The sequence below is a fragment of the Ranitomeya variabilis genome, chromosome 5 (assembly GCF_051348905.1).
Source record: "Ranitomeya variabilis isolate aRanVar5 chromosome 5, aRanVar5.hap1, whole genome shotgun sequence".
Lineage (NCBI taxonomy): Eukaryota > Metazoa > Chordata > Amphibia > Anura > Dendrobatidae > Ranitomeya > Ranitomeya variabilis.
The window spans coordinates 681672714-681699565 of record NC_135236.1 but is presented as its reverse complement, the minus strand read 5'-3'; the positions used below and the strand labels follow the sequence as shown (position 1 = coordinate 681699565).

The window sequence follows — 26852 nt, the reverse complement described above, 5'->3', positions numbered from 1 at the left end:
TACACAGTGACTGCACCAGCAGAATAGTGAGTGCGGCTCTGGAGTATAATACAGGGTGTAACTCAGGATCAGTAATGTAATGTATGTACACAGTGACTGCACCAGCAGAATAGTGAGTGCAGCTCTGGAGTATAATACAGGATGTAACTCAGGATCAGTAATGTAATGTATGTACACAGTGACTGCACCAGCAGAATAGTGAGTGCAGCTCTGGAGTATAATACAGGATGTAACTCAGGATCAGTAATGTAATGTATGTACACAGTGACTGCACCAGCAGAATAGTGAGTGCAGCTCTGGAGTATAATACAGGATGTAACTCAGGATCAGTAATGTAATGTATGTACACAGTGACTGCACCAGCAGAATAGTGAGTGCAGCTCTGGGGTATAATACAGGATGTAACTAAGTCAGATTGTGATGGAATTTATTACAGGGAAATAAACTTTTCATTGTTAATCCACATTTTGTTTTTATCTATTTTTGTCAGTATAATTCTGGGTTAGAATTTGTGGATTTGTGATGAGCGACCGTGCTGGATATCGTCTTATTGCTCGTATATTATGTTCCAGTCTCTGCGGCTGCAGGATTTGTGGCTGTTAGACTGACACAACATGTGGGGATTCTGTAACAGCCACAAATCCTGCAGCCGCAGAGACTGGAACATAACATACGAGCAATAAGACGACATCCGGCTCGGTCGCTCATCACTATTCTTGATCTTTTCCTACATTTACATGATATAAAGCAGTAAACCACATTGTGTGCAAATCTGACTTTATTGTAACCCCGTCCATTGTAACCCCGTCCTCTTGTCTCGCCATCAGGGGCAGCTGTATGACCCCACAGCAGACGTGTAGTGTCGGTGGACAGCGTGGAGGGCCCTGGATGACACAATAGGACGCTGCCGCTCCGTCAGTTATCGGCCCATTAGCCGTCCTGATGATGCGGCATGTTCTCCAGATAAGTACAATATATAGGGTTTGGTTATGTGACGATGGTGGATCTGGGTCCACAGCCAATCAGAATCCACCAAAGTGTCAGCAGCTGATGGATCCACACCAGGGCCCGACAGAGAGCAGGCAGACTGGTCAGGATCCTGGGAAAGTGACGTGTTGCTGGATTAAAATCGGTCAGACTAGAACATATGACCCCCCCCCAAGAATTTCTGGTGGTGTTTGTCACTGCAGCAGGATCCTCTCCCCACATTGCTATGGTGGGTGCCCTTTCTGCCGTGTTCATGGACCCGCTGCTCCCCCACCTCAGGTGTCCACATACATCCCATTGATAAGATAGTCCAGTTTGGTGTATCGATGCCGGCGCCGCACCTCTGACACTTTGCGGCTGACCAGTCCGATCACCACCATGAGAAACAACATCCCGAAAACCAGCGCTGCCACCAGTCCGCTCTTATCCCCGAGCGGGGGGAAGGCGCCCTCAGAGCCGGCCACTTTCCCAGGCGCTTCCTCCAGACTGACAGCAGGTTCCTCCTGGGCGGGGAGACGACTTTCAGGTAGGACTCGCCCAGGCGTCTCGCCTTTGTCACCTGCGGACGGTTGGTCATTACTCTTGGTGCTAAGCTTTACGCCCGTCCAGGGCGACGTCCATGATGGACCCAGAGGGGGTCTGGTTTGGTAGGTAGTTGGGAGTGTGGGCACCGCCGTGTGATCGCTGGCCGGCAGCTTGCTGCTCCTAACATTAGAAATGCCACTTACATTGTGGGCGGCCGCGGGGGGCACAACGTGGCTGGCATTGGTGCGGGGCACAGGATGAGGGGCAGCCGTACTGAGTCTGGCAGTAGTCCTCTTTGGCGTGGTGCTGGTCGCCTTGACAGCTGCGATAGGACGGTGTGTTTGGGGGGCTTCGGGCTTCTTGTCTTTGCCTGACTTTGCAGCCTTGGCCTTGGGGGGAAGTTTCTTCTTCTTCTCTTTGGGGACGGGGGTTGTCTGGATTGTGGGCACTCGGAGGTCATCGTCTTTAGACTTGGATTCCATCTTTTCCAGGTGTTGGTCGATTTTATCCGCCAGGTGGAGGAGCTGCGAGGTGATGATTTTGGAAGGGTCTCCCAGTTCCTTCTTAACTTCATGCTCAGCTGATAACTGCGAGACAATAACACTACTGGTTTTTCTGTTGAGGTCAGAAGGAGTGGACTCCCCATCTCCCGAGCTGGATGTCTTCTCAGGAGAACCCTGCACCTTGCTGCGGTCCCCAGACTTCGGCTTCTGCTGCTCCTCTTTGCCAGGGTCAGTTTTCCCTGGCCGTGAAGTGTCTGTAATAATAAGAAAAATACATAATAATCTCCAGGAAAAGAACAGAACTATGGAACAAAGACCTGAGCCAGAACCAACATGGCAGCAGTATCGTCATCCCACGGGGCAGACACCCAACATTCCCGGATCGCGGATCTGAGGGCACGCAATGGTCCTAGAAGAATGGTGGTGACTCAGGGAAGAGACCCATTACCAAATCAGGGATGCAAAGTGCGGAGGTCGGGGGGCTGCAATGGCTTCCTGGAAGGTGCACGTGCTCAATGATCCAACCATCCCTGGCTCACAACCTGTGGACGTCATTTTGGTCGGTGCCAGTCCTAATGACGGACGGCCGAGGTCACCAAGATGGTCGAAGTAGGTAAATGATCTGTGATCGAACCCAACAGGAACTGACCTGACCAGAAGCTGTAACTGAGGACCCCCGGACTGGACAACAAGGGGCAGGAGTTCAGCGTGGGGCAGTGGAAGATGTAACACTTCTGCATTCCGGGCGTTCTGGCGTCAAAGACGAGAAGATTACAGGAACGATCACCTGGACAAAAAACAGTCATCATCAGCCAACGGCGGTGCCAGACGAGAAGCGGCAGGAACGGGTCGGGCACAAGAGTCACGGCTCAGCCCTCGGCCTCTTACCTCCGGCGTCCAGCTGTCCGCAGCAGGCGGACAGACACTCCTCCACATTGCTGACCTTTAATGGGTCGGTAAATCGGGCGCCGCTAGCCACTGCCCGGCTGATGTCAATCACCATATCCGGCATGGCCTGAGGGACACATTTCTGGGAGCCGGAATGTGCAAGAATCGAAAAGAGGACAGAACAGAGGAGGCCGAGCGTGGAGAGACCCATGACCGCAAAACATGAGCGGAGGGAGCCTGAAGATACAAGGCGCTGTCACATCACCGCGAGCAACACAGGACCCTGAAAACAACAGAAGAAGAAGAGTGAAACAAAGTGTCCACAGTCCAAAACCCCAGGACGGCCGAGGAGGAGACCACACTACTTCTCCAGCGTCTCACCGAGCTCCACCGCACATCACTCTACCAGCCACAAAAGGACACAGCGCAGGAGGAGGAAGAGGAGGGAAGAGGAGGGAAGAGGAGGGAAGAGGAGGGAAGAGGAGGGAAGAGGAGGGAAGAGGAGGGAAGAGGAGGGAAGAGGAGGGAAGAGGAGGGAAGAGGAGGGAAGAGGAAGGAAGAGGAAGGAAGAGGAAGGAAGAGGAAGGAAGAGGAAGGAAGAGGAAGGAAGAGGAAGGAAGAGGAAGGAAGAGGAAGGAAGAGGAAGGAAGAGGAAGGAAGAGGAAGGAAGAGGAAGGAAGAGGAAGGAAGAGGAAGGAAGAGGAAGGAAGAGGAAGGAAGAGGAAGGAAGAGGAAGGAAGAGGAAGGAAGAGGAAGGAAGAGGAGGAGACCACACACCTTCTCCAGTGTCTCACCGAGCTGCACCGCACATCACTCCACCAGCCACAGGAGGACACAGCGCAGGAGGAAGAGGAGGAGAAGGAAGATGAAGAGGAGGAAGAGGAGGAAGAAGAAGAGGAAGAAGAAGAGGAAGAAGAAGAGGAAGAAGAAGAGGAAGAAGAAGAGGAAGAAGAAGAGGAAGAAGAAGAGGAAGAAGAAGAGGAAGAAGAAGAGGAAGAAGAAGAGGAAGAAGAAGAGGAAGAAGAAGAGGAAGAAGAAGAGGAAGAAGAAGAGGAAGAAGAAGAGGAAGAAGAAGAGGAAGAAGAAGAGGAAGAAGAAGAGGAAGAAGAAGAGGAAGAAGAAGAGGAAGAAGAGGAGGAGGAAGAGGAGGAGGAAGAGGAGGAGGAAGAAGAGGAGGAGGAAGAGGAGGAGGAAGAGGAGGAGGAAGAGGAGGAGGAAGAGGAGGAGGAAGAGGAGGAGGAAGAGGAGGAGGAAGAGGAGGAGGAAGAGGAGGAGCAAGAGGAGGAGCAAGAGGAGGAGACCACACTACTTCTCCAGCATCTCACCGAGCTCCACCGCACATCACTCCACCAGCCACAGGAGGACACGGAGGAGGAAGAGGAGGAAGATGAAGAGGATGAGACCACACACCTCTTCCAGTGTCTCACCGAGCTGCACCGCACATCACTCCACCAGCCACAGGAGGACACAGCGCAGGAGGAGGAAGAGGAGGAAGAGGAGGAAGAGGAGGAAGAGGAGGAAGAGGAGGAAGAGGAGGAAGAGGAGGAAGAGGAGGAAGAGGAGGAAGAGGAGGAAGAGGAGGAGACCACACTACTTCTCCAGCGTCTCACCGAGCTCCACCGCACTTCACTCCACCAGCCACAGGAGGAGACAGCGCAGGAGGAAGAGGAGGACACAGCAGAGGAGGAGTAGGACGACACAGGAAGAGGAGGAAGATGAAGAGGAGACCACACACCTTCTCCAGCGTCTCCCCGAGCTGCACCACACATCACTCCACCAGCCACAGGAGGAGACAGCGCAGGAGGAGGAGGAGGACACAGCGCAGGAGGAGGAAGAAGATGAGACAGCGCAGGGGAAGGAAGAGGAGACAGCAAACACACTCACCTTCTCCAGTGTCTCATCGAGCTGCACCGCACATCACTCCACCAGCACCACAGCCTGAGAAACAGCAAGGGAAAAGGCGTCACACAATCACCCAACACAACGGACAAGGCACAGGAGAAGTATTATAGTAGTTATATTCTTGTACATGGGGCAGTATTATAGTAGTTATATTCTTGTACATAGGGGCAGTATTATAGTAATTATATTCTTGTACATAGGAGCAGTATTATAGTAGTTATATTCTTGTACATAGGGGCAGTATTATAGTAGTTATATTCTTGTACATAGGGGCAGTATTATAGTAGTTATATTCTTGTACATAGGGGCAGTATTATAGTAGTTATATTCTTGTATATAGGGGTAGTATTATAGTAGTTATATTCTTGTACATAGGGGCAGTATTATAGTAGTTATATTCTTGTACATAGGAGCAGTATTATAGTAGTTATATTCTTGTACATAGGGGCAGTATTATAGTAATTATATTCTTGTACATAGGAGCAGTATTATAGTAGTTATATTCTTGTACATAGGGGCAGTATTATAGTAGTTATATTCTTGTACATAGGGGCAGTATTATAGTAGTTATATTCTTGTACATAGGGGCAGTATTATAGTAGTTATATTCTTGTATATAGGGGTAGTATTATAGTAGTTATATTCTTGTACATAGGGGCAGTATTATAGTAGTTATATTCTTGTATATAGGAGCAGTATTATAGTAGTTATATTCTTGTATATAGGGGGAAGTATTATAGTAGTTATATTCTTGTACATAGGGGCAGTATTATAGTAGTTATATTCTTGTACATAGGGGCAGTATTATAGTAGTTATATTCTTGTACATAGGGAGCAGTATTATAGTAGTTATATTCTTGTACATAAGAGCAGTATTATAGTAGTTATATTCTTGTACATAGGAGCAGTATTATAGTAGTTATATTCTTGTACATAGGGGCAGTATTATAGCAGTTATATTCTTGTACATAGGGGCAGTATTATAGCAGTTATATTCTTGTACATAGGGGCAGTATTATAGCAGTTATATTCTTGTACATAGGGGGCAGTATTATAGTAGTTATATTCTTGTACATAGGGGCAGTATTATAGCAGTTATATTCTTGTACATAGGGGCAGTATTATAGCAGTTATATTCTTGTACATAGGGGCAGTATTATAGCAGTTATATTCTTGTACATAGGGGCAGTATTATAGTAGTTATATTCTTGTACATAGGGGCAGTATTATAGTAGTTATATTCTTGTACATAGGGGCAGTATTATAGCAGTTATATTCTTGTACATAGGGGCAGTATTATAGTAGTTATATTCTTGTACATAGGGGGCAGTATTATAGTAGTTATATTCTTGTACATAGGGGCAGTATTATAGTAGTTATATTCTTGTACATAGGGGGCAGTATTATAGTAGTTATATTCTTGTACATAGGGGCAGTATTATAGCAGTTATATTCTTGTACATAGGGGCAGTATTATAGCAGTTATATTCTTGTACATAGGGGCAGTATTATAGCAGTTATATTCTTGTACATAGGGGCAGTATTATAGTAGTTATATTCTTGTACATAGGGGGCAGTATTATAGTAGTTATATTCTTGTACATAGGAGCAGTATTATAGCAGTTATATTCTTGTACATAGGGGCAGTATTATAGTAGTTATATTCTGTACATAGGAGCAGTATTATAGTAGTTATATTCTTGTACATAGGGGCAGTATTATAGTAGTTATATTCCTGTACATAGGAGCAGTATTATAGTAGTTCTATTCCTGTACATAGGGGCAGTATTATAGTAGTTATATTCTTGTACATAGGAGCAGTATTATAGTAGTTATATTCTGTACATAGGAGCAGTATTATAGTAGTTATATTCTTGTACATAGGAGCAGTATTATAGTAGTTATATTCTGTACATAGGAGCAGTATTATAGTAGTTATATTCTTGTACATAGGAGCAGTATTATAGTAGTTATATTCTGTACATAGGAGCAGTATTATAGTAGTTATATTCTTGTACATAGGGGGCAGTATTATAGTAGTTATATTCTTGTACATAGGAGCAGTATTATAGTAGTTATATTCCTGTACATAGGAGCAGTATTATAGTAGTTCTATTCCTGTACATAGGGGCAGTATTATAGCAGTTATATTCTTGTACATAGGAGCAGTATTATAGTAGTTATATTCTTGTACATAGGGGCAGTATTATAGTAGTTATATTCTTGTACATAGGGGCAGTATTATAGTAGTTATATTCTTTATATAGGAGCAGTATTATTGTAATTGTATACTTCTATATAGGGGCGGTATTATTTTGGTCGGTGCTGGTAACAGTCTACACTTTGGGACCCCCTCTTTTTGCTCTGCCAGTTTGTGTTCTGGGCCATGTCTCATCTCTGTGAATATTCTCTATAATGGTGGGGGGCCCGATCATTGACATGCGGATCAGCTTGCTGTACACATGAATGCTTTGCTGGGTTGTGATGGCTGCGGACCCCCAGAGACTGTGTTGCTATGATGGGTCGCTCACAACACAAACACTATCTCTCCTCTCATGCACAGATTATGAGCTCTGCGCTGCCGTCTCTAAATTTGTAAGTAGGGAGTCGCATAGTGAGCAATTTCAAGGACCTCACGAGGGAAACCACAACTAACGGGTCACATCTATATCTTCCCCGGGGAAAGCTGGGTGACAATCAGAATGGACAACTTGCCGTTCAAAAAAGGAGCTTATAGGGACTCAATCATGGGGCCCAGACGGTACGGAATGAGGCCCCCGCATCTCCCTCACACAAGGTACGAGTGCCCCCACGTCTCCCCCACACACGGTACGAGGGCCCCACATCTCCTTCTCACACGGTATGAGGCCCGAACATCTCCCCACACACGGTACGAGTCCCCCACACACGGTACGAGGCCCCCACATCTCCCCCACACACGGTACGAGGCCCCCACATCTCCCCCACACACGGTACGAGTCCCCCACACACGGTACGAGGCCCCCACATCTCCCCCACACGGTACGAGGGCCCCACATCTCCCCCACACACGGTACGGGGCCCGCACATCTCCCCCACGCACGGTACGGGGCCCGCACATCTCCCCCACGCACGGTACGGGGCCCGCACATCTCCCCCACGCACGGTACGAGGCCCCCACATCTCACCCACGCACGGTACGAGGGCCCCACATCTCACCCACGCACGGTACGAGGGCCCCACATCTCACCCACGCACGGTACGAGGGCCCCACATCTCCCCCACGCACGGTACGAGGCCCCCACATCTCCCTCACACACGGTACGAGGGCCCCACATCTCCCTCACACACGGTACGAGGGCCCGAACGTCTCCCCCACACGGTACGAGGGCCCCACATCTCCCCCACACACGGTACGAGGGCCCCACATCTCCCTCACACACGGTACGAGGCCCCCACATCTCTCCCACACACGGTACGAGGCCCCCACATCTCCCCCACACACGGTACGAGGGCCCCACATCTCCCTCACACACGGTACGAGGCCCCCACATCTCCCCCACACACGGTACGAGGGCCCCACATCTCCCTCACACACGGTACGAGGGCCCCACATCTCCCTCACACACGGTACGAGGGCCCGAACGTCTCCCCCACACGGTACGAGGGCCCCACATCTCCCCCACACACGGTACGAGGGCCCCACATCTCCCCCACACACGGTACGAGGGCCCCACATCTCACCCACGCACGGTACGAGGGCCCCACATCTCACCCACGCACGGTACGAGGGCCCCACATCTCCCCCACGCACGGTACGAGGGCCCCACATCTCCCCCACGCACGGTACGAGGCCCCCACATCTCCCTCACACACGGTACGAGGGCCCCACATCTCCCTCACACACGGTACGAGGGCCCGAACGTCTCCCCCACACGGTACGAGGGCCCCACATCTCCCCCACACACGGTACGAGGGCCCCACATCTCCCTCACACACGGTACGAGGCCCCCACATCTCTCCCACACACGGTACGAGGCCCCCACATCTCCCCCACACACGGTACGAGGGCCCCACATCTCCCTCACACACGGTACGAGGCCCCCACATCTCCCCCACACACGGTACGAGGGCCCCACATCTCCCTCACACACGGTACGAGGGCCCCACATCTCCCTCACACACGGTACGAGGGCCCGAACGTCTCCCCCACACGGTACGAGGGCCCCACATCTCCCCCACACACGGTACGAGGGCCCCACATCTCCCCCACACACGGTACGGGGCCCGCACATCTCCCCCACACACGGTACGAGGGACGCATAGCTCCCCCACACGGTACGAGGGTCCGAACATCTCCTTCACACACGGTACGAGGGCCCCACATCTCTCCCACACACGGTACGAGGGCCGCACACACAGTATGATGTACGCAGCCTCCACCATACAGTAGGATCTAGTGCTGTTATGGTGCTGGCTTTGCAGAGACTCAGGCGCGCCGGCCGGATGGTGGCATAGTTGGCTCCTTTTACACCTCAGGTTTCTATGGTATCAGTATCCGCACAGTTGCGGGGTCTGTGGCTAGTAGAAGGAGGCCATTGAAACAGGGGTGTAGGAAAGCTGGGTGACAATCATCGAGGCGGCGGACCTCATCCTAGACCGGTGCTCTCCTCCTCGCCCTTCCTGACCTCAGCTTCCGAAGCAAGAAAGTCCTAGATATGTGGGAAATACTGAGACGCTGAAGTTGTGACGTCTCTGCGACTCTAATGCCTTCACTTCCCCTTCAGGCGGGGGTGACAACCGGGGAACGAGGAGTTGTCAGGCAGGAAAAACTCGACAATCAGGAAAAAAGAAGAGTCAGGGATGAGTACAATCCTATGATTACAGTGAGGAGCGGGGGAGCGGAGTACTGACAACGAGCGAGATCTAGATAATGAAAACCTAATATCTGAGCCCACCCCTCCCCCAATCAGCCCAGGAACCCAGGGGTTAACACCTTCAGTGTGCAAATATTTAGCGAAGAGATAAATAATTGTCAGGTGAGATGGTGACAGGCGCGGGGGCGCGAAGGCGGCCACCAAAGGCGCGGGGCGCGAAGGCGGCCACCAAAGGCGCGGGGCGCGAAGGCGGCCACCAAAGGCGCGGGGCGCGAAGGCGGCCACCAAAGGCGCGGGGCGCGAAGGCGGCCACCAAAGGCGCGGGGCGCGAAGGCGGCCACCAAAGGCGCGGGGCGCGAAGGCGGCCACCAAAGGCGCGGGGCGCGAAGGCGGCCACCAAAGGCGCGGGGGCGCGAAGGCGGCCACCAAAGGCGCGGGGGCGCGAAGGCGGCCACCAAAGGCGCGGGGCGCGAAGGCGGCCACCAAAGGCACGGGGCGCGAAGGCGGCCACCAAAGGCGCGGGGCGCGAAGGCGGCCACCAAAGGCGCGGGGCGCGAAGGCGGCCACCAAAGGCGCGGGGCGCGAAGGCGGCCACCAAAGGCGCGGGGCGCGAAGGCGGCCACCAAAGGCGCGGGGGCGCGAAGGCGGCCACCAAAGGCGCGGGGCGCGAAGGCGGCCACCAAAGGCACGGGGCGCGAAGGCGGCCACCAAAGGCGCGGGGCGCGAAGGCGGCCACCAAAGGCGCGGGGCGCGAAGGCGGCCACCAAAGGCGCGGGGCGCGAAGGCGGCCACCAAAGGCGCGGGGCCACCTAAGCTATGTTTCTTTTGAGGGGAGAAGGAGGATTCTGACATTATTAAAATCTTTGCTTTCTGTCAGAGAATTGAAACATTGTTCATAACCCGGGGATTCCAAATTTATCACAGCTGAGTGTTTGTTACAGTGTTTTCAATCTGCATCAATTCCTAAAAGAGGGCGGCGCAAACTAAAATCCACTTGAAGATATAATGTAACAATCCTCATGGAGCATCTGGCGACAATGTATCCACCTGCGGCAGGGGGCGCAGGGCGAAAAGAGCCGCCTCCATGACCCCACTGCACACTAACATGCTGGGACTTGTAGTCTGCTAACAAATAGACCAGACGAGGCCTGGGTTGTGTCCTGGGGAGCGAAGTAACATTGTTGCAATATTTTTTTTAATCTCCCTTGATAAATTAGCGGGGACGAGTAATAATGTGCCAATGAAGCGGAAGTTTGGCCACTAAGTGACAGCGGTTCTGCCCGGGCTCTGCCTCTGGGCTCGGTCCTAACAGGGTCACCTCGCCCTTTACCTCGCCGTGTCTGTAACCTCAGAAAATAAAACCACTGAGTCAATATTTGCTATTGGCAGAAGAAGACGAGAAGTCTCCAGACTCAGATGTGTGACGCCAGGTCGTGTGATACAAGTCCTCGTGCCAGGAGCAGGGGCTGCGGGGACGGAGGGGCGCGGGGGACGGAGGGGCGCGGGGGACGGAGGGGCTGCGGGGACGGAGGGCGCGGGGGATGGAGGGCTGCGGGGGACGGAGGGGCGCGGGGGACGGAGGGGCGCGGGGGACGGAGGGGCGCGGGGGACGGAGGGCTGCGGGGGACGGAGGGCTGCGGGGGACGGAGAGCGCGGGGGACGGAGGGCTGCGGGGGACGGAGGGGCGCGGGGGACGGAGGGGCGCGGGGGACGGAGGGGCGCGGGGGACGGAGGGGCGCGGGGGACGGAGGGGCGCGGGGGACGGAGGGGCGCGGGGGACGGAGGGCTGCGGGGGACGGAGGGGCGCGGGGGACGGAGGGCTGCGGGGGACGGAGGGGCGCGGGGGACGGAGGGGCGCGGGGGACGGAGGGGCGCGGGGGACGGAGGGGCGCGGGGGACGGAGGGGCGCGGGGGACGGAGGGGCGCGGGGGACGGAGGGCTGCGGGGGACGGAGGGGCGCGGGGGACGGAGGGGCGCGGGGGACGGAGGGGCGCGGGGGACGGAGGGGCGCGGGGGACAGAGGGCTGCGGGGGACGGAGGGGCGCGGGGGACGGAGGGCTGCGGGGGACGGAGGGCTGCGGGGACGGAGGGGCGCGGGGGACGGAGGGGCGCGGGGGACGGAGGGCTGCGGGGACGGAGGGAAGGGGGGTCAGAGGGGCGATGGAGTTGGAGGGGGACGGAGGGGTGATGGAGTCGGAGGGGCGCGGGGGTCGGGGTTGCCCTATCTAACGCGGGGGTCCACCATGGCAGCCACATACGTAAATAATCTCACAACTCTAACACGAAGCTCAGTCTTCCTGACCTGAGACCCTATAAGGAAAAACCCAAACCCGAAACCATGGCAACCCCCAATATAAGCCACAGGGGAGACCGCACAGGGTCTGATACATACACCGGCTGCCACGGGGTCTCCCGCTGCCGCCTCCCGGTGAGCGCTCCGTCCTGCCGCAGACTCCGCCGGTCACTGACGCTCCAGCCGCCGGGATCCGCCGCAACACGGACACCGCCCACATCAGGCCAAAAGCGGCCACGCCCCTCAGCGGCTTCCATGGACACGCCCACACGCGTCATCACTGCCCCAGCATAGTTCTATGGAGGTTATTGAATGACGAGTGCTGCCACCTGGCGGGAGGTTTGTAATCAGATTAAAAACACAGGTTACACATAGCAGCCAATCACAGAGCAGCTTTTATTTCTCCTAGGCCACAAATATGAAAGATGCACTGTGATTGGTTATTATGGCCTTGTAAAAGAAAGTTTCCCTAGCATCCAATCACATCAGCTTTAATTTCTTATTAATTTCTTATAGCTCTCATACATCGATGTGAAGACTTCTGTCATCATCGGGCAGGAAAGTATTCACATCGGCTGACACGGTGCCACAATACAATGTGTTATTGTACATCAGCTCTCATATACGAAACAGGTCATAAAAAGCCTATTGCCCATAGCAACCAAGCGAGAAATGAAAGCAGCTCTGTGATTGGTTGCTGGAGGAAACTTCCCGCCTCTTCTTTTAGGACATGACCATAGTAACCAGTCACACACTAATGTCATTATACCTCTAGTTTCCCATCTACGTCTTCAGGCATCACTGAGTCTGTTTGGCTTATTTTGAATCAAATTTTTTGACAACATCAACATATTTACTATATACATATTAACTAAATCCCTCTCCAGACCCCTCTGTCCCCTCCTCCAGACCCCTCTGTCTCCTCCTCCAGACCCCTCTGTCCTCTCCTCCAGACCCCTCTGTCTCCCCCTCCAGACCCCTCTGTCCTCTCCTCCAGACCCCTCTGTCCTCTCCTCCAGACCCCTCTGTCCCCTCCTCCAGACCCCTCTGTCTCCCCCTCCAGACCCCTCTGTCCTCTCCTCCAGACCCCTCTGTCCTCTCCTCCAGACCCCTCTGTCCCCTCCTCCAGACCCCTCTGTCTCCCCCTCCAGACCCCTCTGTCCTCTCCTCCAGACCCCTCTGTCCCCTCCTCCAGACCCCTCTGTCTCCCCCTCCAGACCCCTCTGTACTCTCCTCCAGACCCCTCTGTCCTCTCCTCCAGACCCCTCTGTCCCCTCCTCCAGACCCCTCTGTCTCCCCCTCCAGACCCCTCTGTCCCCTCCTCCAGACCCCTCTGTCCTCTCCTCCAGACCCCTCTGTCCCCTCCTCCAGACCCCTCTGTCTCCCCCTCCAGACCCCTCTGTCCCCTCCTCCAGACCCCTCTGTCCTCTCCTCCAGACCCCTCTGTCCCCTCCTCCAGACCCCTCTGTCTCCCCCTCCAGACCCCTCTGTCCCCTCCTCCAGACCCCTCTGTCCTCTCCTCCAGACCCCTCTGTCCTCTCCTCCAGACCCCTCTGTCCTCTCCTCCAGACCCCTCTGTCCCCTCCTCCAGACCCCTCTGTCTCCCCCTCCAGACCCCTCTGTCCCCTCCTCCAGACCCCTCTGTCCCCTCCTCCAGACCCCTCAGTCTCCCTCCTCCAGACCCCTCAGTCTCCCTCCTGCAGACCCCTCTGTCTCCCCCTCCAGACCCCTCTGTCTCCCCCTCCAGACCCCTCTGTCCTCTCCTCCAGACCCCTCTGTCCCCTCCTCCAGACCCCTCTGTCCTCTCCTCCAGACCCCTCTGTCCCCTCCTCCAGAACCCTCAGTCTCCCTCCTCCAGACCCCTCTGTCTCCCCCTCCAGACCCCTCTGTCTCCCCCTCCAGACCCCTCTGTCCTCTCCTCCAGACCCCTCTGTCTCCCCCTCCAGACCCCTCTGTCCCCTCCTCCAGACCCCTCTGTCCTCTCCTCCAGACCCCTCTGTCCCCTCCTCCAGACCCCTCTGTCTCCCCCTCCAGACCCCTCTGTCCCCTCCTCCAGACCCCTCTGTCCTCTCCTCCAGACCCCTCTGTCCCCTCCTCCAGACCCCTCTGTCTCCCCCTCCAGACCCCTCTGTCCCCTCCTCCAGACCCCTCTGTCCTCTCCTCCAGACCCCTCTGTCCTCTCCTCCAGACCCCTCTGTCCTCTCCTCCAGACCCCTCTGTCCCCTCCTCCAGACCCCTCTGTCTCCCCCTCCAGACCCCTCTGTCCTCTCCTCCAGACCCCTCTGTCCTCTCCTCCAGACCCCTCTGTCCCCTCCTCCAGACCCCTCTGTCTCCCCCTCCAGACCCCTCTGTCCCCTCCTCCAGACCCCTCTGTCCCCTCCTCCAGACCCCTCAGTCTCCCTCCTCCAGACCCCTCAGTCTCCCTCCTCCAGACCCCTCTGTCTCCCCCTCCAGACCCCTCTGTCTCCCCCTCCAGACCCCTCTGTCCTCTCCTCCAGACCCCTCTGTCCCCTCCTCCAGACCCCTCTGTCCTCTCCTCCAGACCCCTCTGTCCCCTCCTCCAGACCCCTCAGTCTCCCTCCTCCAGACCCCTCTGTCTCCCCCTCCAGACCCCTCTGTCTCCCCCTCCAGACCCCTCTGTCCTCTCCTCCAGACCCCTCTGTCTCCCCCTCCAGACCCCTCTGTCCCCTCCTCCAGACCCCTCTGTCTCCCCCTCCAGACCCCTCTGTCTCCCCCTCCAGACCCCTCTGTCCCCTCCTCCAGACCCCTCTGTCTCCCCCTCCAGACCCCTCTGTCCCCTCCTCCAGACCCCTCTGTCTCCCTTCTCCAGACCCCTCTATCTCCTCCTCCAGACCCCTCTGTCTCCCTTCTCCAGACCTCTCTGTCCCCTCCTCCAGACCCCTCTGTCCCCTCCTCCAGACCCCTCTGTCTCCCTTCTCCAGACCCCTCTGTCTCCCTTCTCCAGACCCCTCTATCTCCTCCTCCAGACCCCTCTGTCTCCCTTCTCCAGACCCCTCTGTCCCCTCCTCCAGACCCCTCTGTCTCCCTTCTCCAGACCCCTCTGTCTCCCTTCTCCAGACCTCTCTGTCCCTTCCTCCAGACCCATCTGTCCCCTCCTCCAGACCCTTCTTTCTCGCTTCTCCAGACCCCTCTGTCCCCTCCTCCAGACCCCTCTGTCTCCCTTCTCCAGACCCCTCTATCTCCTCCTCCAGACCCCTCTGTCTCCCTTCTCCAGACCTCTCTGTCCCCTCCTCCAGACCCCTCTGTCCCCTCCTCCAGACCCCTCTGTCTCCCTTCTCCAGACCCCTCTGTCTCCCTTCTCCAGACCCCTCTATCTCCTCCTCCAGACCCCTCTGTCTCCCTTCTCCAGACCCCTCTGTCCCCTCCTCCAGACCCCTCTGTCTCCCTTCTCCAGACCCCTCTGTCTCCCTTCTCCAGACCTCTCTGTCCCTTCCTCCAGACCCATCTGTCCCCTCCTCCAGACCCTTCTTTCTCGCTTCTCCAGACCCCTCTGTCCCCTCCTCCAGACCCCTCTGTCCCCTCCTCCAGACCCTTCTTTCTCGCTTCTCCAGACCCCTCTGTCGTACCCCGACGCGCCCCTTCTGAGGAAGAGATTCTCGAAACGCGCGTTGGACCTGTTACATATTGCTGCCCGATGTATCCGTGTCCTTTCATTCTATTTTTGTATAATATTATTCCCTTCTTTAATTATGTTTTAACACGATTCAGTAAAAATTACATTTTTATATGATTTCTCTTGGAGGACTTTTTTGTTTTGGTCCACCAATTACTAAAACTGACCGGATATTATGAGTCTCCAGGTAATTTCGAGTTCACAGACATCAAACATGTCTAGGTTCTTTTTTATCTACCGTAAGTGGTGAAAAAATGTTCCAAAGTTAAGCCCCATGAAAAAGGGCCCCATGTAATGCTCCATACAGAATAATGGGCAACATACAGTTAGGTCCATATATATTTGGACAGAGACAACATTTTTCTAGTTTTGGTTATAGACAATACCACAATGAATTTTAAACAAAACAATTCAGATGCAGTTGAAGTTCAGACTTTCAGCTTTCATTTGAGGGGATCCACATTAAAATCGGATGAAGGGTTTAAGAGTTTCAGCTCCTTAACATGTGCCACCCTGTTTTTAAAAGGACCAAAAGTAATTGGACAGATTCAATAATTTTAAATAAAATGTTCATTTCTAGTACTTGGTTGAAAACCCTTTGTTGGCAATGACTGCCTGAAGTCTTGAACTCATGGACATCACCAGACGCTGTGTTTCCTCCTTTTTGATGCTCTCCAGGCCTTCACTGCGGTGGTTTTCAGTTGCTGTTTGTTTGTGGCCTTTCTGTCTGAAGTTTAGTCTTTAACAAGTGAAATGCTGCTCAATTGGGTTGAGATCAGGTGACTGACTTGGCCATTCCAGAATATTCCACTTCTTTGCTTTAATAAACTCCTGGGTTGCTTTGGCTTTATGTTTTGGGTCATTGTCCATCTGTAGGATGAAACGACGACCAATCAGTTTGGCTGCATTTGGCTGGATCTGAGCACACAGTATGGCGGCTCTGAAGACCTCAGAATTCATTCCTGGGTCACATCATCCATAAACACTAGTGACCCAGTGCCACTGGCAGCCATGCATGCCCAAGCCATCACACTGCCTCCGCCGTGGTTACAGATGATGTGGTATGCTGTGGATCATGAGCTGTACCAAGCCTTCGCCATACTTTTCTCTTTCCATCATTCTGGTAGAGGTTGATCTTGGTTTCATCTGTCCACAGAATGTTCTTCCAGACCTGTGCTGGCTTTTTTAGATGTTTTTAGCCTTTTTATTCTTGACACTTATGAGTGGCTGCACCGTGCAGTGAACCCTCTGTAGTTACTTTCATGCAGTCTTCTCTTTATGGTAGATTTGGATATTGATACGCCGACCTCCTGGAGAGTGGTGGTCACTTGGTTGGCTGTTGTGAAGGGGTTTCTCTTCACCATGGAGATTATTCTGCGATCATCCACCGCTGTTGTCTTCCGTGGGCGCCCAGGTCTTTTTACATTGATGAGATCACCAGTGCTTTCTTTCTTTCTCAGGATGGACCAAACTGTAGATTGTCCCACTCCTAATATTGTAGCAATTTCTCGGATGGGTTTTTTCTGTTTTCGCAGCTTAAGGATGGCTTGTTTCACCTGCATGGAGAGCTCCTTTACCGCATGTTTACTTCACAGCAAAACCTTCCAAATGCAAGCACCACACCTCAAATCAACTCCAGGCCTTTTATCTGCTTAATTAAGAATGGCATAACGAAGGGATTGCCCACACCTGTCCATGAAATAGCCTTGGAGTCAATTGTCCAATTACTTTTGGTCCCTTTAAAAACAGGGTGGCACATGTTAAGGAGCTGAAACTCCTAAACCCTTCATCCAATTTTAATGTGGATACCCTCAAATGAAAGCTGAAAGTCTGAACTTCAACTGCATCGGAATTGTTTTGTTTAAAATTCATTGTGGTAATGTCTGTAACCAAAATGAGAAAAATGTTGTCTCTGTCCAAATATATATGGACCTAACTGTATAATGCTCCATCTATATATATAATTGTCTAAGGGTTTTTCTGTCTGTCCTGGAAATCCCGCGTCTCTGATTGGTCGAGGCCGCTAGGCCTCGACCAATTAGCGACGGGCACATTATCGACGTAGATGTCATAATGGTTGCCATGGCGACGATGATGTCATAAAGGTTGCCTCGACCAATCAGCGACGGGCACAGTCTGCCGCAAATTCTGGAATCATCATTGTCCATATACTACTGGGACATGCATATTCTAGAATACCCGATGCGTTAGAATCGGACCACAATCTAGTACAGAATAATGGGCCCCATATAATGCTCCATACAGAATAATGGGCCCCATATAATGCTCCATACAGAATAATGGGCCCCATATAATGCTCCATACAGAATAATGGGCCCCATATAATGCTCCATACAGAATAATGGGCCCCATATAATGCTCCATACAGAATAATGGGCCCCATATAATGCTCCATACAGAATAATGGGCCCCATATAATGCTCCATACAGAATAATGGGCAACATATAATGCTCCATAGAGAATAATGGGCCCCATATAATGCTCCATACAGAATAAAGGGAAACATATAATGCTCCATAGAGAATAATGGGCCCCATATAATGCTCCATACAGAATAAAGGGAAACATATAATGCTCCATACAGAATAATGGGCAACATATAATGCTCCATACAGAATAAAGGGAAACATATAATGCTCCATACAGAATAATGGGCAACATATAATGCTCCATAGAGAATAATGGGCCCCATATAATGCTCCATAGAGAAAAATGGGCCCCATATAATGCTCCATAGAGAATAATGGGCCCCATATAATGCGCATACAGAATAATGGGCAACATATAATGCTCCATAGAGAATAATGGGCCCCATATAATGCTCCATACAGAATAATGGGCCCCATATAATGCTCCATACAGAATAATGGGCCCCATATAATGCTCCATACAGAATAATGGGCCCCATATAATGCTCCATACAGAATAATGGGCCCCATATAATGCTCCATACAGAATAATGGGCCCCATATAATGCTCCATACAGAATAATGGGCAACATATAATGCTCCATAGAGAATAATGGGCCCCATATAATGCTCCATACAGAATAAAGGGAAACATATAATGCTCCATAGAGAATAATGGGCCCCATATAATGCTCCATACAGAATAAAGGGAAACATATAATGCTCCATACAGAATAATGGGCAACATATAATGCTCCATACAGAATAAAGGGAAACATATAATGCTCCATACAGAATAATGGGCAACATATAATGCTCCATAGAGAATAATGGGCCCCATATAATGCTCCATAGAGAAAAATGGGCCCCATATAATGCTCCATACAGAATAATGGGCCCCATATAATGCGCATACAGAATAATGGGCAACATATAATGCTCCATAGAGAATAATGGGCCCCATATAATGCTCCATACAGAATAATGGGCCCCATATAATGCTCCATACAGAATAATGGGCCCCATATAATGCTCCATACAGAATAATGGGCCCCATATAATGCTCCATACAGAATAATGGGCCCCATATAATGCTCCATACAGAATAATGGGCCCCATATAATGCTCCATACAGAATAATGGGCAACATATAATGCTCCATAGAGAATAATGGGCCCCATATAATGCTCCATACAGAATAAAGGGAAACATATAATGCTCCATAGAGAATAATGGGCCCCATATAATGCTCCATACAGAATAAAGGGAAACATATAATGCTCCATACAGAATAATGGGCAACATATAATGCTCCATACAGAATAAAGGGAAACATATAATGCTCCATACAGAATAATGGGCAACATATAATGCTCCATAGAGAATAATGGGCCCCATATAATGCTCCATAGAGAAAAATGGGCCCCATATAATGCTCCATAGAGAATAATGGGCCCCATATAATGCGCATACAGAATAATGGGCAACATATAATGCTCCATAGAGAATAATGGGCCCCATATAATGCTCCATACAGAATAATGGGCCCCATATAATGCTCCATACAGAATAATGGGCCCCATATAATGCTCCATACAGAATAATGGGCCCCATATAATGCTCCATACAGAATAATGGGCCCCATATAATGCTCCATACAGAATAATGGGCAACATATAATGCTCCATACAGAATAAAGGGCAACATATAATGCTCCATAGAGAATAATGGGCCCCATATAATGCTCCATACAGAATAAAGGGAAACATATAATGCTCCATAGAGAATAATGGGCAACATATAATGCTCCATACAGAATAAAGGGAAACATATAATGCTCCATACAGAATAATGGGCAACATATAATGCTCCATACAGAATAAAGGGAAACATATAATGCTCCATACAGAATAATGGGCAACATATAATGCTCCATAGAGAATAATGGGCCCCATATAATGCTCCATAGAGAAAAATGGGCCCCATATAATGCTCCATAGAGAATAATGGGCCCCATATAATGCGCATACAGAATAATGGGCAACATATAATGCTCCATAGAGAATAATGGGCCCCATATAATGCTCCATACAGAATAATGGGCCCCATATAATGCTCCATACAGAATAATGGGCCCCATATAATGCTCCATACAGAATAATGGGCCCCATATAATGCTCCATCTATATATATAATTGTCTAAGGGTTTTTCCGTCTGTCTGTCTGTCTGTCTGTCTTTCTGTCTGTCTGTCTGTCTGTCTGTCTTTCTGTCTGTCTGTCTGTCTGTCTGTCTGTCTGTCCTGGAAATCCCGCGTCTCTGATTGGTCGAGGCCGCCAGGCCTCGACCAATCAGAGACGGGCACAGCATGGCGACGATGATGTCATAATGGAAATCAATCGACCAATCAGCGACGGGCACAGTATCGACGTAGATGTCATAATGGTTGCCATGGCGACGATGATGTCATAAAGGTTGCCTCGACCAATCAGCGACGGGCACAGTCTGCCGCGAATTCTGGAATCATCATTGTCCATATACTACGGGGACATGCATATTCTAGAATACCCGATGCGTTAGAATCGGGCCACAATCTAGTCTATATATATAATTGTCTAAGGGTTTTTCCGTCTGTCTGTCTGTCTGTCTGTCTGTCTGTCTGTCTGTCTTTCTGTCTGTCTGTCTGTCTGTCTGTCCTGGAAATCACTCCATATAAGGTATGGTCTACAAACAGGATACCTTATATGGAGTGGTCGGCGGTTTGTAGACCATACCTTATATGGAGTGGTCGGCGGTTTGTAGACCATACCTTATATGGAGTGGTCGGCGGTTTGTAGACCATACCTTATATGGAGTGGTCGGCGGTTTGTAGACCATACCTTATATGGAGTAGTCGACGGTTTGTCGGGCGGCCTCGACCAATCAGAGATGGGCACAGCATGGCGACGATGATGTCATAATGGTTGCCATGGCGACGATGATGTCATAAAGGTTGCCTCGACCAATCAGCGACGGGCACAGTCTGCCGCGAATCACATACTACGGGGACATGCATATTCTAGAATACCCGATGCATTAGAATCGGGCCACAGTCTAGTACAGAATAATGGGCCCCATATAATGCTCCATACAGAATAATGGGCCCCATATAATGCTCCATACAGAATAATGGGCAACATATAATGCTCCATAGAGAATAATGGGCCCCATATAATGCTCCATACAGAATAAAGGGAAACATATAATGCTCCATAGAGAATAATGGGCCCCATATAATGCTCCATACAGAATAAAGGGAAACATATAATGCTCCATACAGAATAATGGGCAACATATAATGCTCCATACAGAATAAAGGGAAACATATAATGCTCCATACAGAATAATGGGCAACATATAATGCTCCATAGAGAATAATGGGCCCCATATAATGCTCCATAGAGAAAAATGGGCCCCATATAATGCTCCATAGAGAATAATGGGCCCCATATAATGCGCATACAGAATAATGGGCAACATATAATGCTCCATAGAGAATAATGGGCCCCATATAATGCTCCATACAGAATAATGGGCCCCATATAATGCTCCATACAGAATAATGGGCCCCATATAATGCTCCATACAGAATAATGGGCCCCATATAATGCTCCATACAGAATAATGGGCCCCATATAATGCTCCATACAGAATAATGGGCCCCATATAATGCTCCATACAGAATAATGGGCCCCATATAATGCTCCATAGAGAATAATGGGCCCCATATAATGCTCCATACAGAATAAAGGGAAACATATAATGCTCCATAGAGAATAATGGGCCCCATATAATGCTCCATACAGAATAAAGGGAAACATATAATGCTCCATACAGAATAATGGGCAACATATAATGCTCCATACAGAATAAAGGGAAACATATAATGCTCCATACAGAATAATGGGCAACATATAATGCTCCATAGAGAATAATGGGCCCCATATAATGCTCCATAGAGAAAAATGGGCCCCATATAATGCTCCATAGAGAATAATGGGCGCCATATAATGCGCATACAGAATAATGGGCAACATATAATGCTCCATAGAGAATAATGGGCCCCATATAATGCTCCATACAGAATAATGGGCCCCATATAATGCTCCATAGAGAATAATGGGCCCCATATAATGCTCCATACAGAATAAAGGGAAACATATAATGCTCCATAGAGAATAATGGGCCCCATATAATGCTCCATACAGAATAAAGGGAAACATATAATGCTCCATACAGAATAATGGGCAACATATAATGCTCCATACAGAATAAAGGGAAACATATAATGCTCCATACAGAATAATGGGCAACATATAATGCTCCATAGAGAATAATGGGCCCCATATAATGCGCATACAGAATAATGGGCAACATATAATGCTCCATAGAGAATAATGGGCCCCATATAATGCTCCATACAGAATAATGGGCCCCATATAATGCTCCATACAGAATAATGGGCCCCATATAATGCTCCATACAGAATAATGGGCCCCATATAATGCTCCATACAGAATAATGGGCCCCATATAATGCTCCATACAGAATAATGGGCCCCATATAATGCTCCATACAGAATAATGGGCCCCATATAATGCATACCTCCCAACCGTCCCGATTTCAGCGTGACAGTCCCGCTTTGGCACCGGGGTCCCGCTGTCCCGCTTCGGGCATTTAAAATCCCGAATTTGCGGCCGCCGGTGAAGCCCCGCCCACTTCCGGGACGTAGAGAGAGCCCGATTAGTACCCGCTGTTCGTTCCGTTCCCTGGGACTGCGTTGTAGCCACACCCCCTTGAGTTGCCTCACCGCCCGCCTCCGGCTTCCTCCTCAACTATAGACGTGGGCGGACTCTGAGGACAGAGCGGCAGCACCCGGACTGGTTTCTGGCACGGGGGCAGAGTTGTGAGACACTCCGTGTCTGTGTGACCGCGGGAGCAGCGAGCGGATCTCCAGACTGTAAGTGAATGTATGTGTCTCTCCCCCTCTCCATGCAGCGCTGCCCTGCTGCGGTTACAGCAGAGACTCTGACAGCATAGGAGGACTGACAAACTAAACTTTGTCTCCCCATGGTGCGCGCACCCCGCTCCCACTCTCCCCCTGGTACCCATCCATCGGATTCTCCACCAACCTGGTGCAGCACCCCTTACATTCTATGGGGGCTGCCACCTGCCTGCGTTACATTCTATGGGGGCTGCCACCTGCCTGCGTTACATTCTATGGGGGCTGCCACCTGCCTGCGTTACATTCTATGGGGGCTGCCACCTGCCTGCGTTACATTCTATGGGGGCTGCCACCTGCCTGCGTTACATTCTATGGGGGCTGTGCAGCATTATATTCTATGGGGCTGTGCTGTATTACATTCTATGGGGACTGAGCTGTAATGCTGGATACAGCAGTCAGCGGCGCAGCTGGATGACACCATTCAGCGCCGTGGGAGTGGAAGTTGCCGGCTGCTGCGAGGGAGCGCGGTGAAAGGTGTTTGTGTGTACTGATGGAGAAGGCAATGATGGGGGTGGGGTAACCATGTGTGGCCATTATACTGCACCCAGCATTGTGTGGGGCCATTATACTGTACCCAGCATTGTGTGGCCATTATACTGTACCCAGCATCGTGTGGGGCCATTATACTGTACAAAGCATCATGTGGCGCCATTATACTGTATGGACCATCACGTGGGGCAAGTATACTGTACGCAGCATCATGTGGGGCCATTATACAGTATGGAGCATAATGTGGCCAATGGCCATTGTACAGTATGGAGCGTCGTGTGTGGCCATATTTTTTTGTTCATAATTATTGTTAACGAAACATTGTGATCAGAAGTGCTAAATGGGTGTGGTTGGGACGTGGCTAGTTGTGAAATGGGTGTGGCCTAAAATTTGCCGCGGCGCGCTACGCGCGCCGCTGACTTTGTCCCTCTTTCCCTTCCCCTAAAGTTGGGAGGTATGATATAATGCACATACAGAATAATGGGCCACATATAATGCTCCATACAGAATAATGGGCCCCATATAATGCTCCATACAGTATAATGGGCCCCATTTAATGCTCCATACAGTATAATGGGCCCCATTTAATATAATTCAAACCCATTTGTGTCAACTTCTGTGCATGTTATCAGGCCAAAATCACCAGGGGATGCGAACTTTTGATCAGGGTCATTTGGATGTTTTGAGTTGTCATTATGATTTAAGAAGAGAAAACACAGGAATCTGACAATAAATGGCTTCACCCAACCACTAGCCATGACACATGGCTTTTTCTTGGCCTTGCTAACTATGTTACTATGATTTTCTGCCTCCATTTAACTCCTTACTTGCCGCGTTCCAGCTGCACACACTGGAGATAAATATATATATACACAGGACAGGAGCTGCAGGGAGCGGAATCCCCCCCCCCCCCCATGTCCCCCCATACACTGCACACACTGTGTATATATATATACAGGACAGGAGCTGCAGGGAGCGGAATCCCCCCCCCCGTGTCCCCCCATACACTGCACACACTGGAGATTATATATATATATATATATATATATATATATATATATATATATATATATATATACAGGACAGGAGCTGCAGGGAGCGGAGCCCCCCTGTGTCCCCCATACACTGCACACACTGGCTATATATATATACAGGGTGGAGCGCGGTAAGTTGCTTTTTTGCACTGCATGCTGTGGCGGCACTGTCGGGTGGGTGTGGCTTACAGATTTGTATTCCTCCGCCTTTCAGTTGCCATCATGCAGTGGACACGTGAGGAGAGGTCATTTTGTGTTGAAGCGTATTTTTCTAATGCCCACTCGATCATTGCAGTGCAGCGTGCTTGTCGTTTACAATTCGCTGTTCCTCCACGCGGACGTGTTCCTGGACGGCAATCAATTGTAAATTGGGTGAATGCATTCAGAACAGCAGGGAATGTGTCATGTGTACGAAGGGGACCTTCAGCTGCGGCTAAAAAAGCGGCCAAGAGCCCCAAGAAGGTGACGAAGAGCCAAGAAGTGAGAGGAGCCGCCCTGTCCTCATACCACAAAGGCTCTTATCAGAGCCACCTCCTCCCCGCAGAGCTGTATGATCAGTGCCACCTCCTCCTCCCCGCAGAGCTGTATGATCAGTGCCACCTCCTCCTCCCCGCAGAGCTGTATGATCAGTGCCACCTCCTCCTCCCCGCAGAGCTGTATGATCAGTGCCACCACCTCCTCCCCGCAGAGCTGTACGATCAGAGCCTCCTCCTCCCCGCAGAGCTGTATGATCAGTGCCACCTCCTCCTCCCCGCAGAGCTGTATGATCAGTGCCACCTCCTCCTCCCCGCAGAGCTGTATGATCAGTGCCACCTCCTCCCCGCAGAGCTGTATGATCAGTGCCACCTCCTCCTCCCCGCAGAGCTGTATGATCAGTGCCACCTCCTCCTCCCCGCAGAGCTGTATGATCAGTGCCACCACCTCCTCCCCGCAGAGCTGTACGATCAGAGCCTCCTCCTCCCCGCAGAGCTGTACGATCAGAGCCTCCTCCTCCCCGCAGAGCTGTATGATCAGTGCCACCTCCTCCCCGCAGAGCTGTACGATCAGAGCCTCCTCCTCCCCGCAGAGCTGTATGATCAGTGCCACCTCCTCCCCGCAGAGCTGTATGATCAGTGCCTCCTCCTCCCCGCAGAGCTGTATGATCAGTGCCACCACCTCCTCCCCGCAGAGCTGTATGATCAGTGCCACCACCTCCTCCCCGCAGAGCTGTATGATCAGTGCCACCTCCTCCCCGCAGAGCTGTATGATCAGTGCCACCTCCTCCTCCCCTCAGAGCTGTATGATCAGTGCCACCTCCTCCTCCCCGCAGAGCTGTATGATCAGAGCCACCTCCTCCTCCCCGCAGAGCTGTATGATCAGAGCCACCTCCTCCTCCCCGCAGAGCTGTATGATCAGTGCCACCTCCTCCTCCCCGCAGAGCTGTATGATCAGTGCCACCTCCTCCTCCCCGCAGAGCTGTATGATCAGTGCCACCTCCTCCCCGCAGAGCTGTATGATCAGTGCCACCTCCTCCCCGCAGAGCTGTATGATCAGTGCCACCTCCTCCCCGCAGAGCTGTATGATCAGTGCCACCTCCTCCTCCCCTCAGAGCTGTATGATCAGTGCCACCTCCTCCTCCCCGCAGAGCTGTATGATCAGAGCCACCTCCTCCTCCCCGCAGAGCTGTATGATCAGTGCCACCTCCTCCTCCCCGCAGAGCTGTATGATCAGTGCCACCTCCTCCTCCCCGCAGAGCTGTATGATCAGAGCCACCTCCTCCTCCCCGCAGAGCTGTATGATCAGAGCCACCTCCTCCTCCCCGCAGAGCTGTATGATCAGTGCCACCTCCTCCTCCCCGCAGAGCTGTATGATCAGTGCCACCTCCTCCCCGCAGAGCTGTATGATCAGAGCCACCTCCTCCTCCCCGCAGAGCTGTATGATCAGAGCCTCCTCCTCCCCGCAGAGCTGTATGGACAGCACAGTTACTGCTCCAGGAGCCGCGGGTAACGGATGATGTGACCCTACAGCAGCGGCAAATGAGTGACCTGAGGACAGAAGCATCTGGAGGAGGCGGGGTCTACAGGGGGCGGGGTTACTGGACGGGAGGCGGAGCTGCCTCTTTTGACAATGATTGGTCTAACACATCAAGCCCTTATTGGCCTCTTTTTTTTCATGAAAGAACCAGTGGCGTGCAGGGGGCGTGTCTACCGGAGACCAATGAGGACGCGCACACGGGGATAAATACCCTGCTCCCGCCGCTCCGCTCATCACTTCTGTTCTATCCAGAGCT

The 26852-nt window shown here is 51.6% G+C and overlaps 1 protein-coding gene across 3 annotated transcripts; it reads right to left on the bottom strand.

The window, feature by feature from the left end:
• Nucleotides 1-411: 411 nt before the first annotated feature.
• MANSC1 (MANSC domain containing 1) lies at nt 412-12190 on the bottom strand. 3 transcript variants are annotated; one of them, XM_077267139.1, is made up of 5 exons: nt 12054-12190; nt 4788-4841; nt 2904-3186; nt 2665-2802; nt 412-2269 (listed from the first exon to the last, which is right to left on the bottom strand). In XM_077267139.1, the coding sequence occupies exons 3-5, from the start codon at nt 3112-3114 to the stop codon at nt 1263-1265; spliced, it is 1356 nt and encodes a 451-aa protein (XP_077123254.1). In that variant the 5' UTR covers nt 3115-3186; nt 4788-4841; nt 12054-12190; the 3' UTR covers nt 412-1262. The 3 variants fall into 3 exon arrangements, with proteins under 3 accessions (XP_077123254.1, XP_077123256.1, XP_077123255.1); XM_077267141.1 differs by lacking the exon at nt 4788-4841 and having other exon boundaries at nt 763-2269; nt 12054-12140; XM_077267140.1 differs by lacking the exons at nt 4788-4841; nt 12054-12190 and adding an exon at nt 3681-3749 and having other exon boundaries at nt 763-2269.
• Between the last annotated feature and the right edge of the window lie 14662 nt (nt 12191-26852).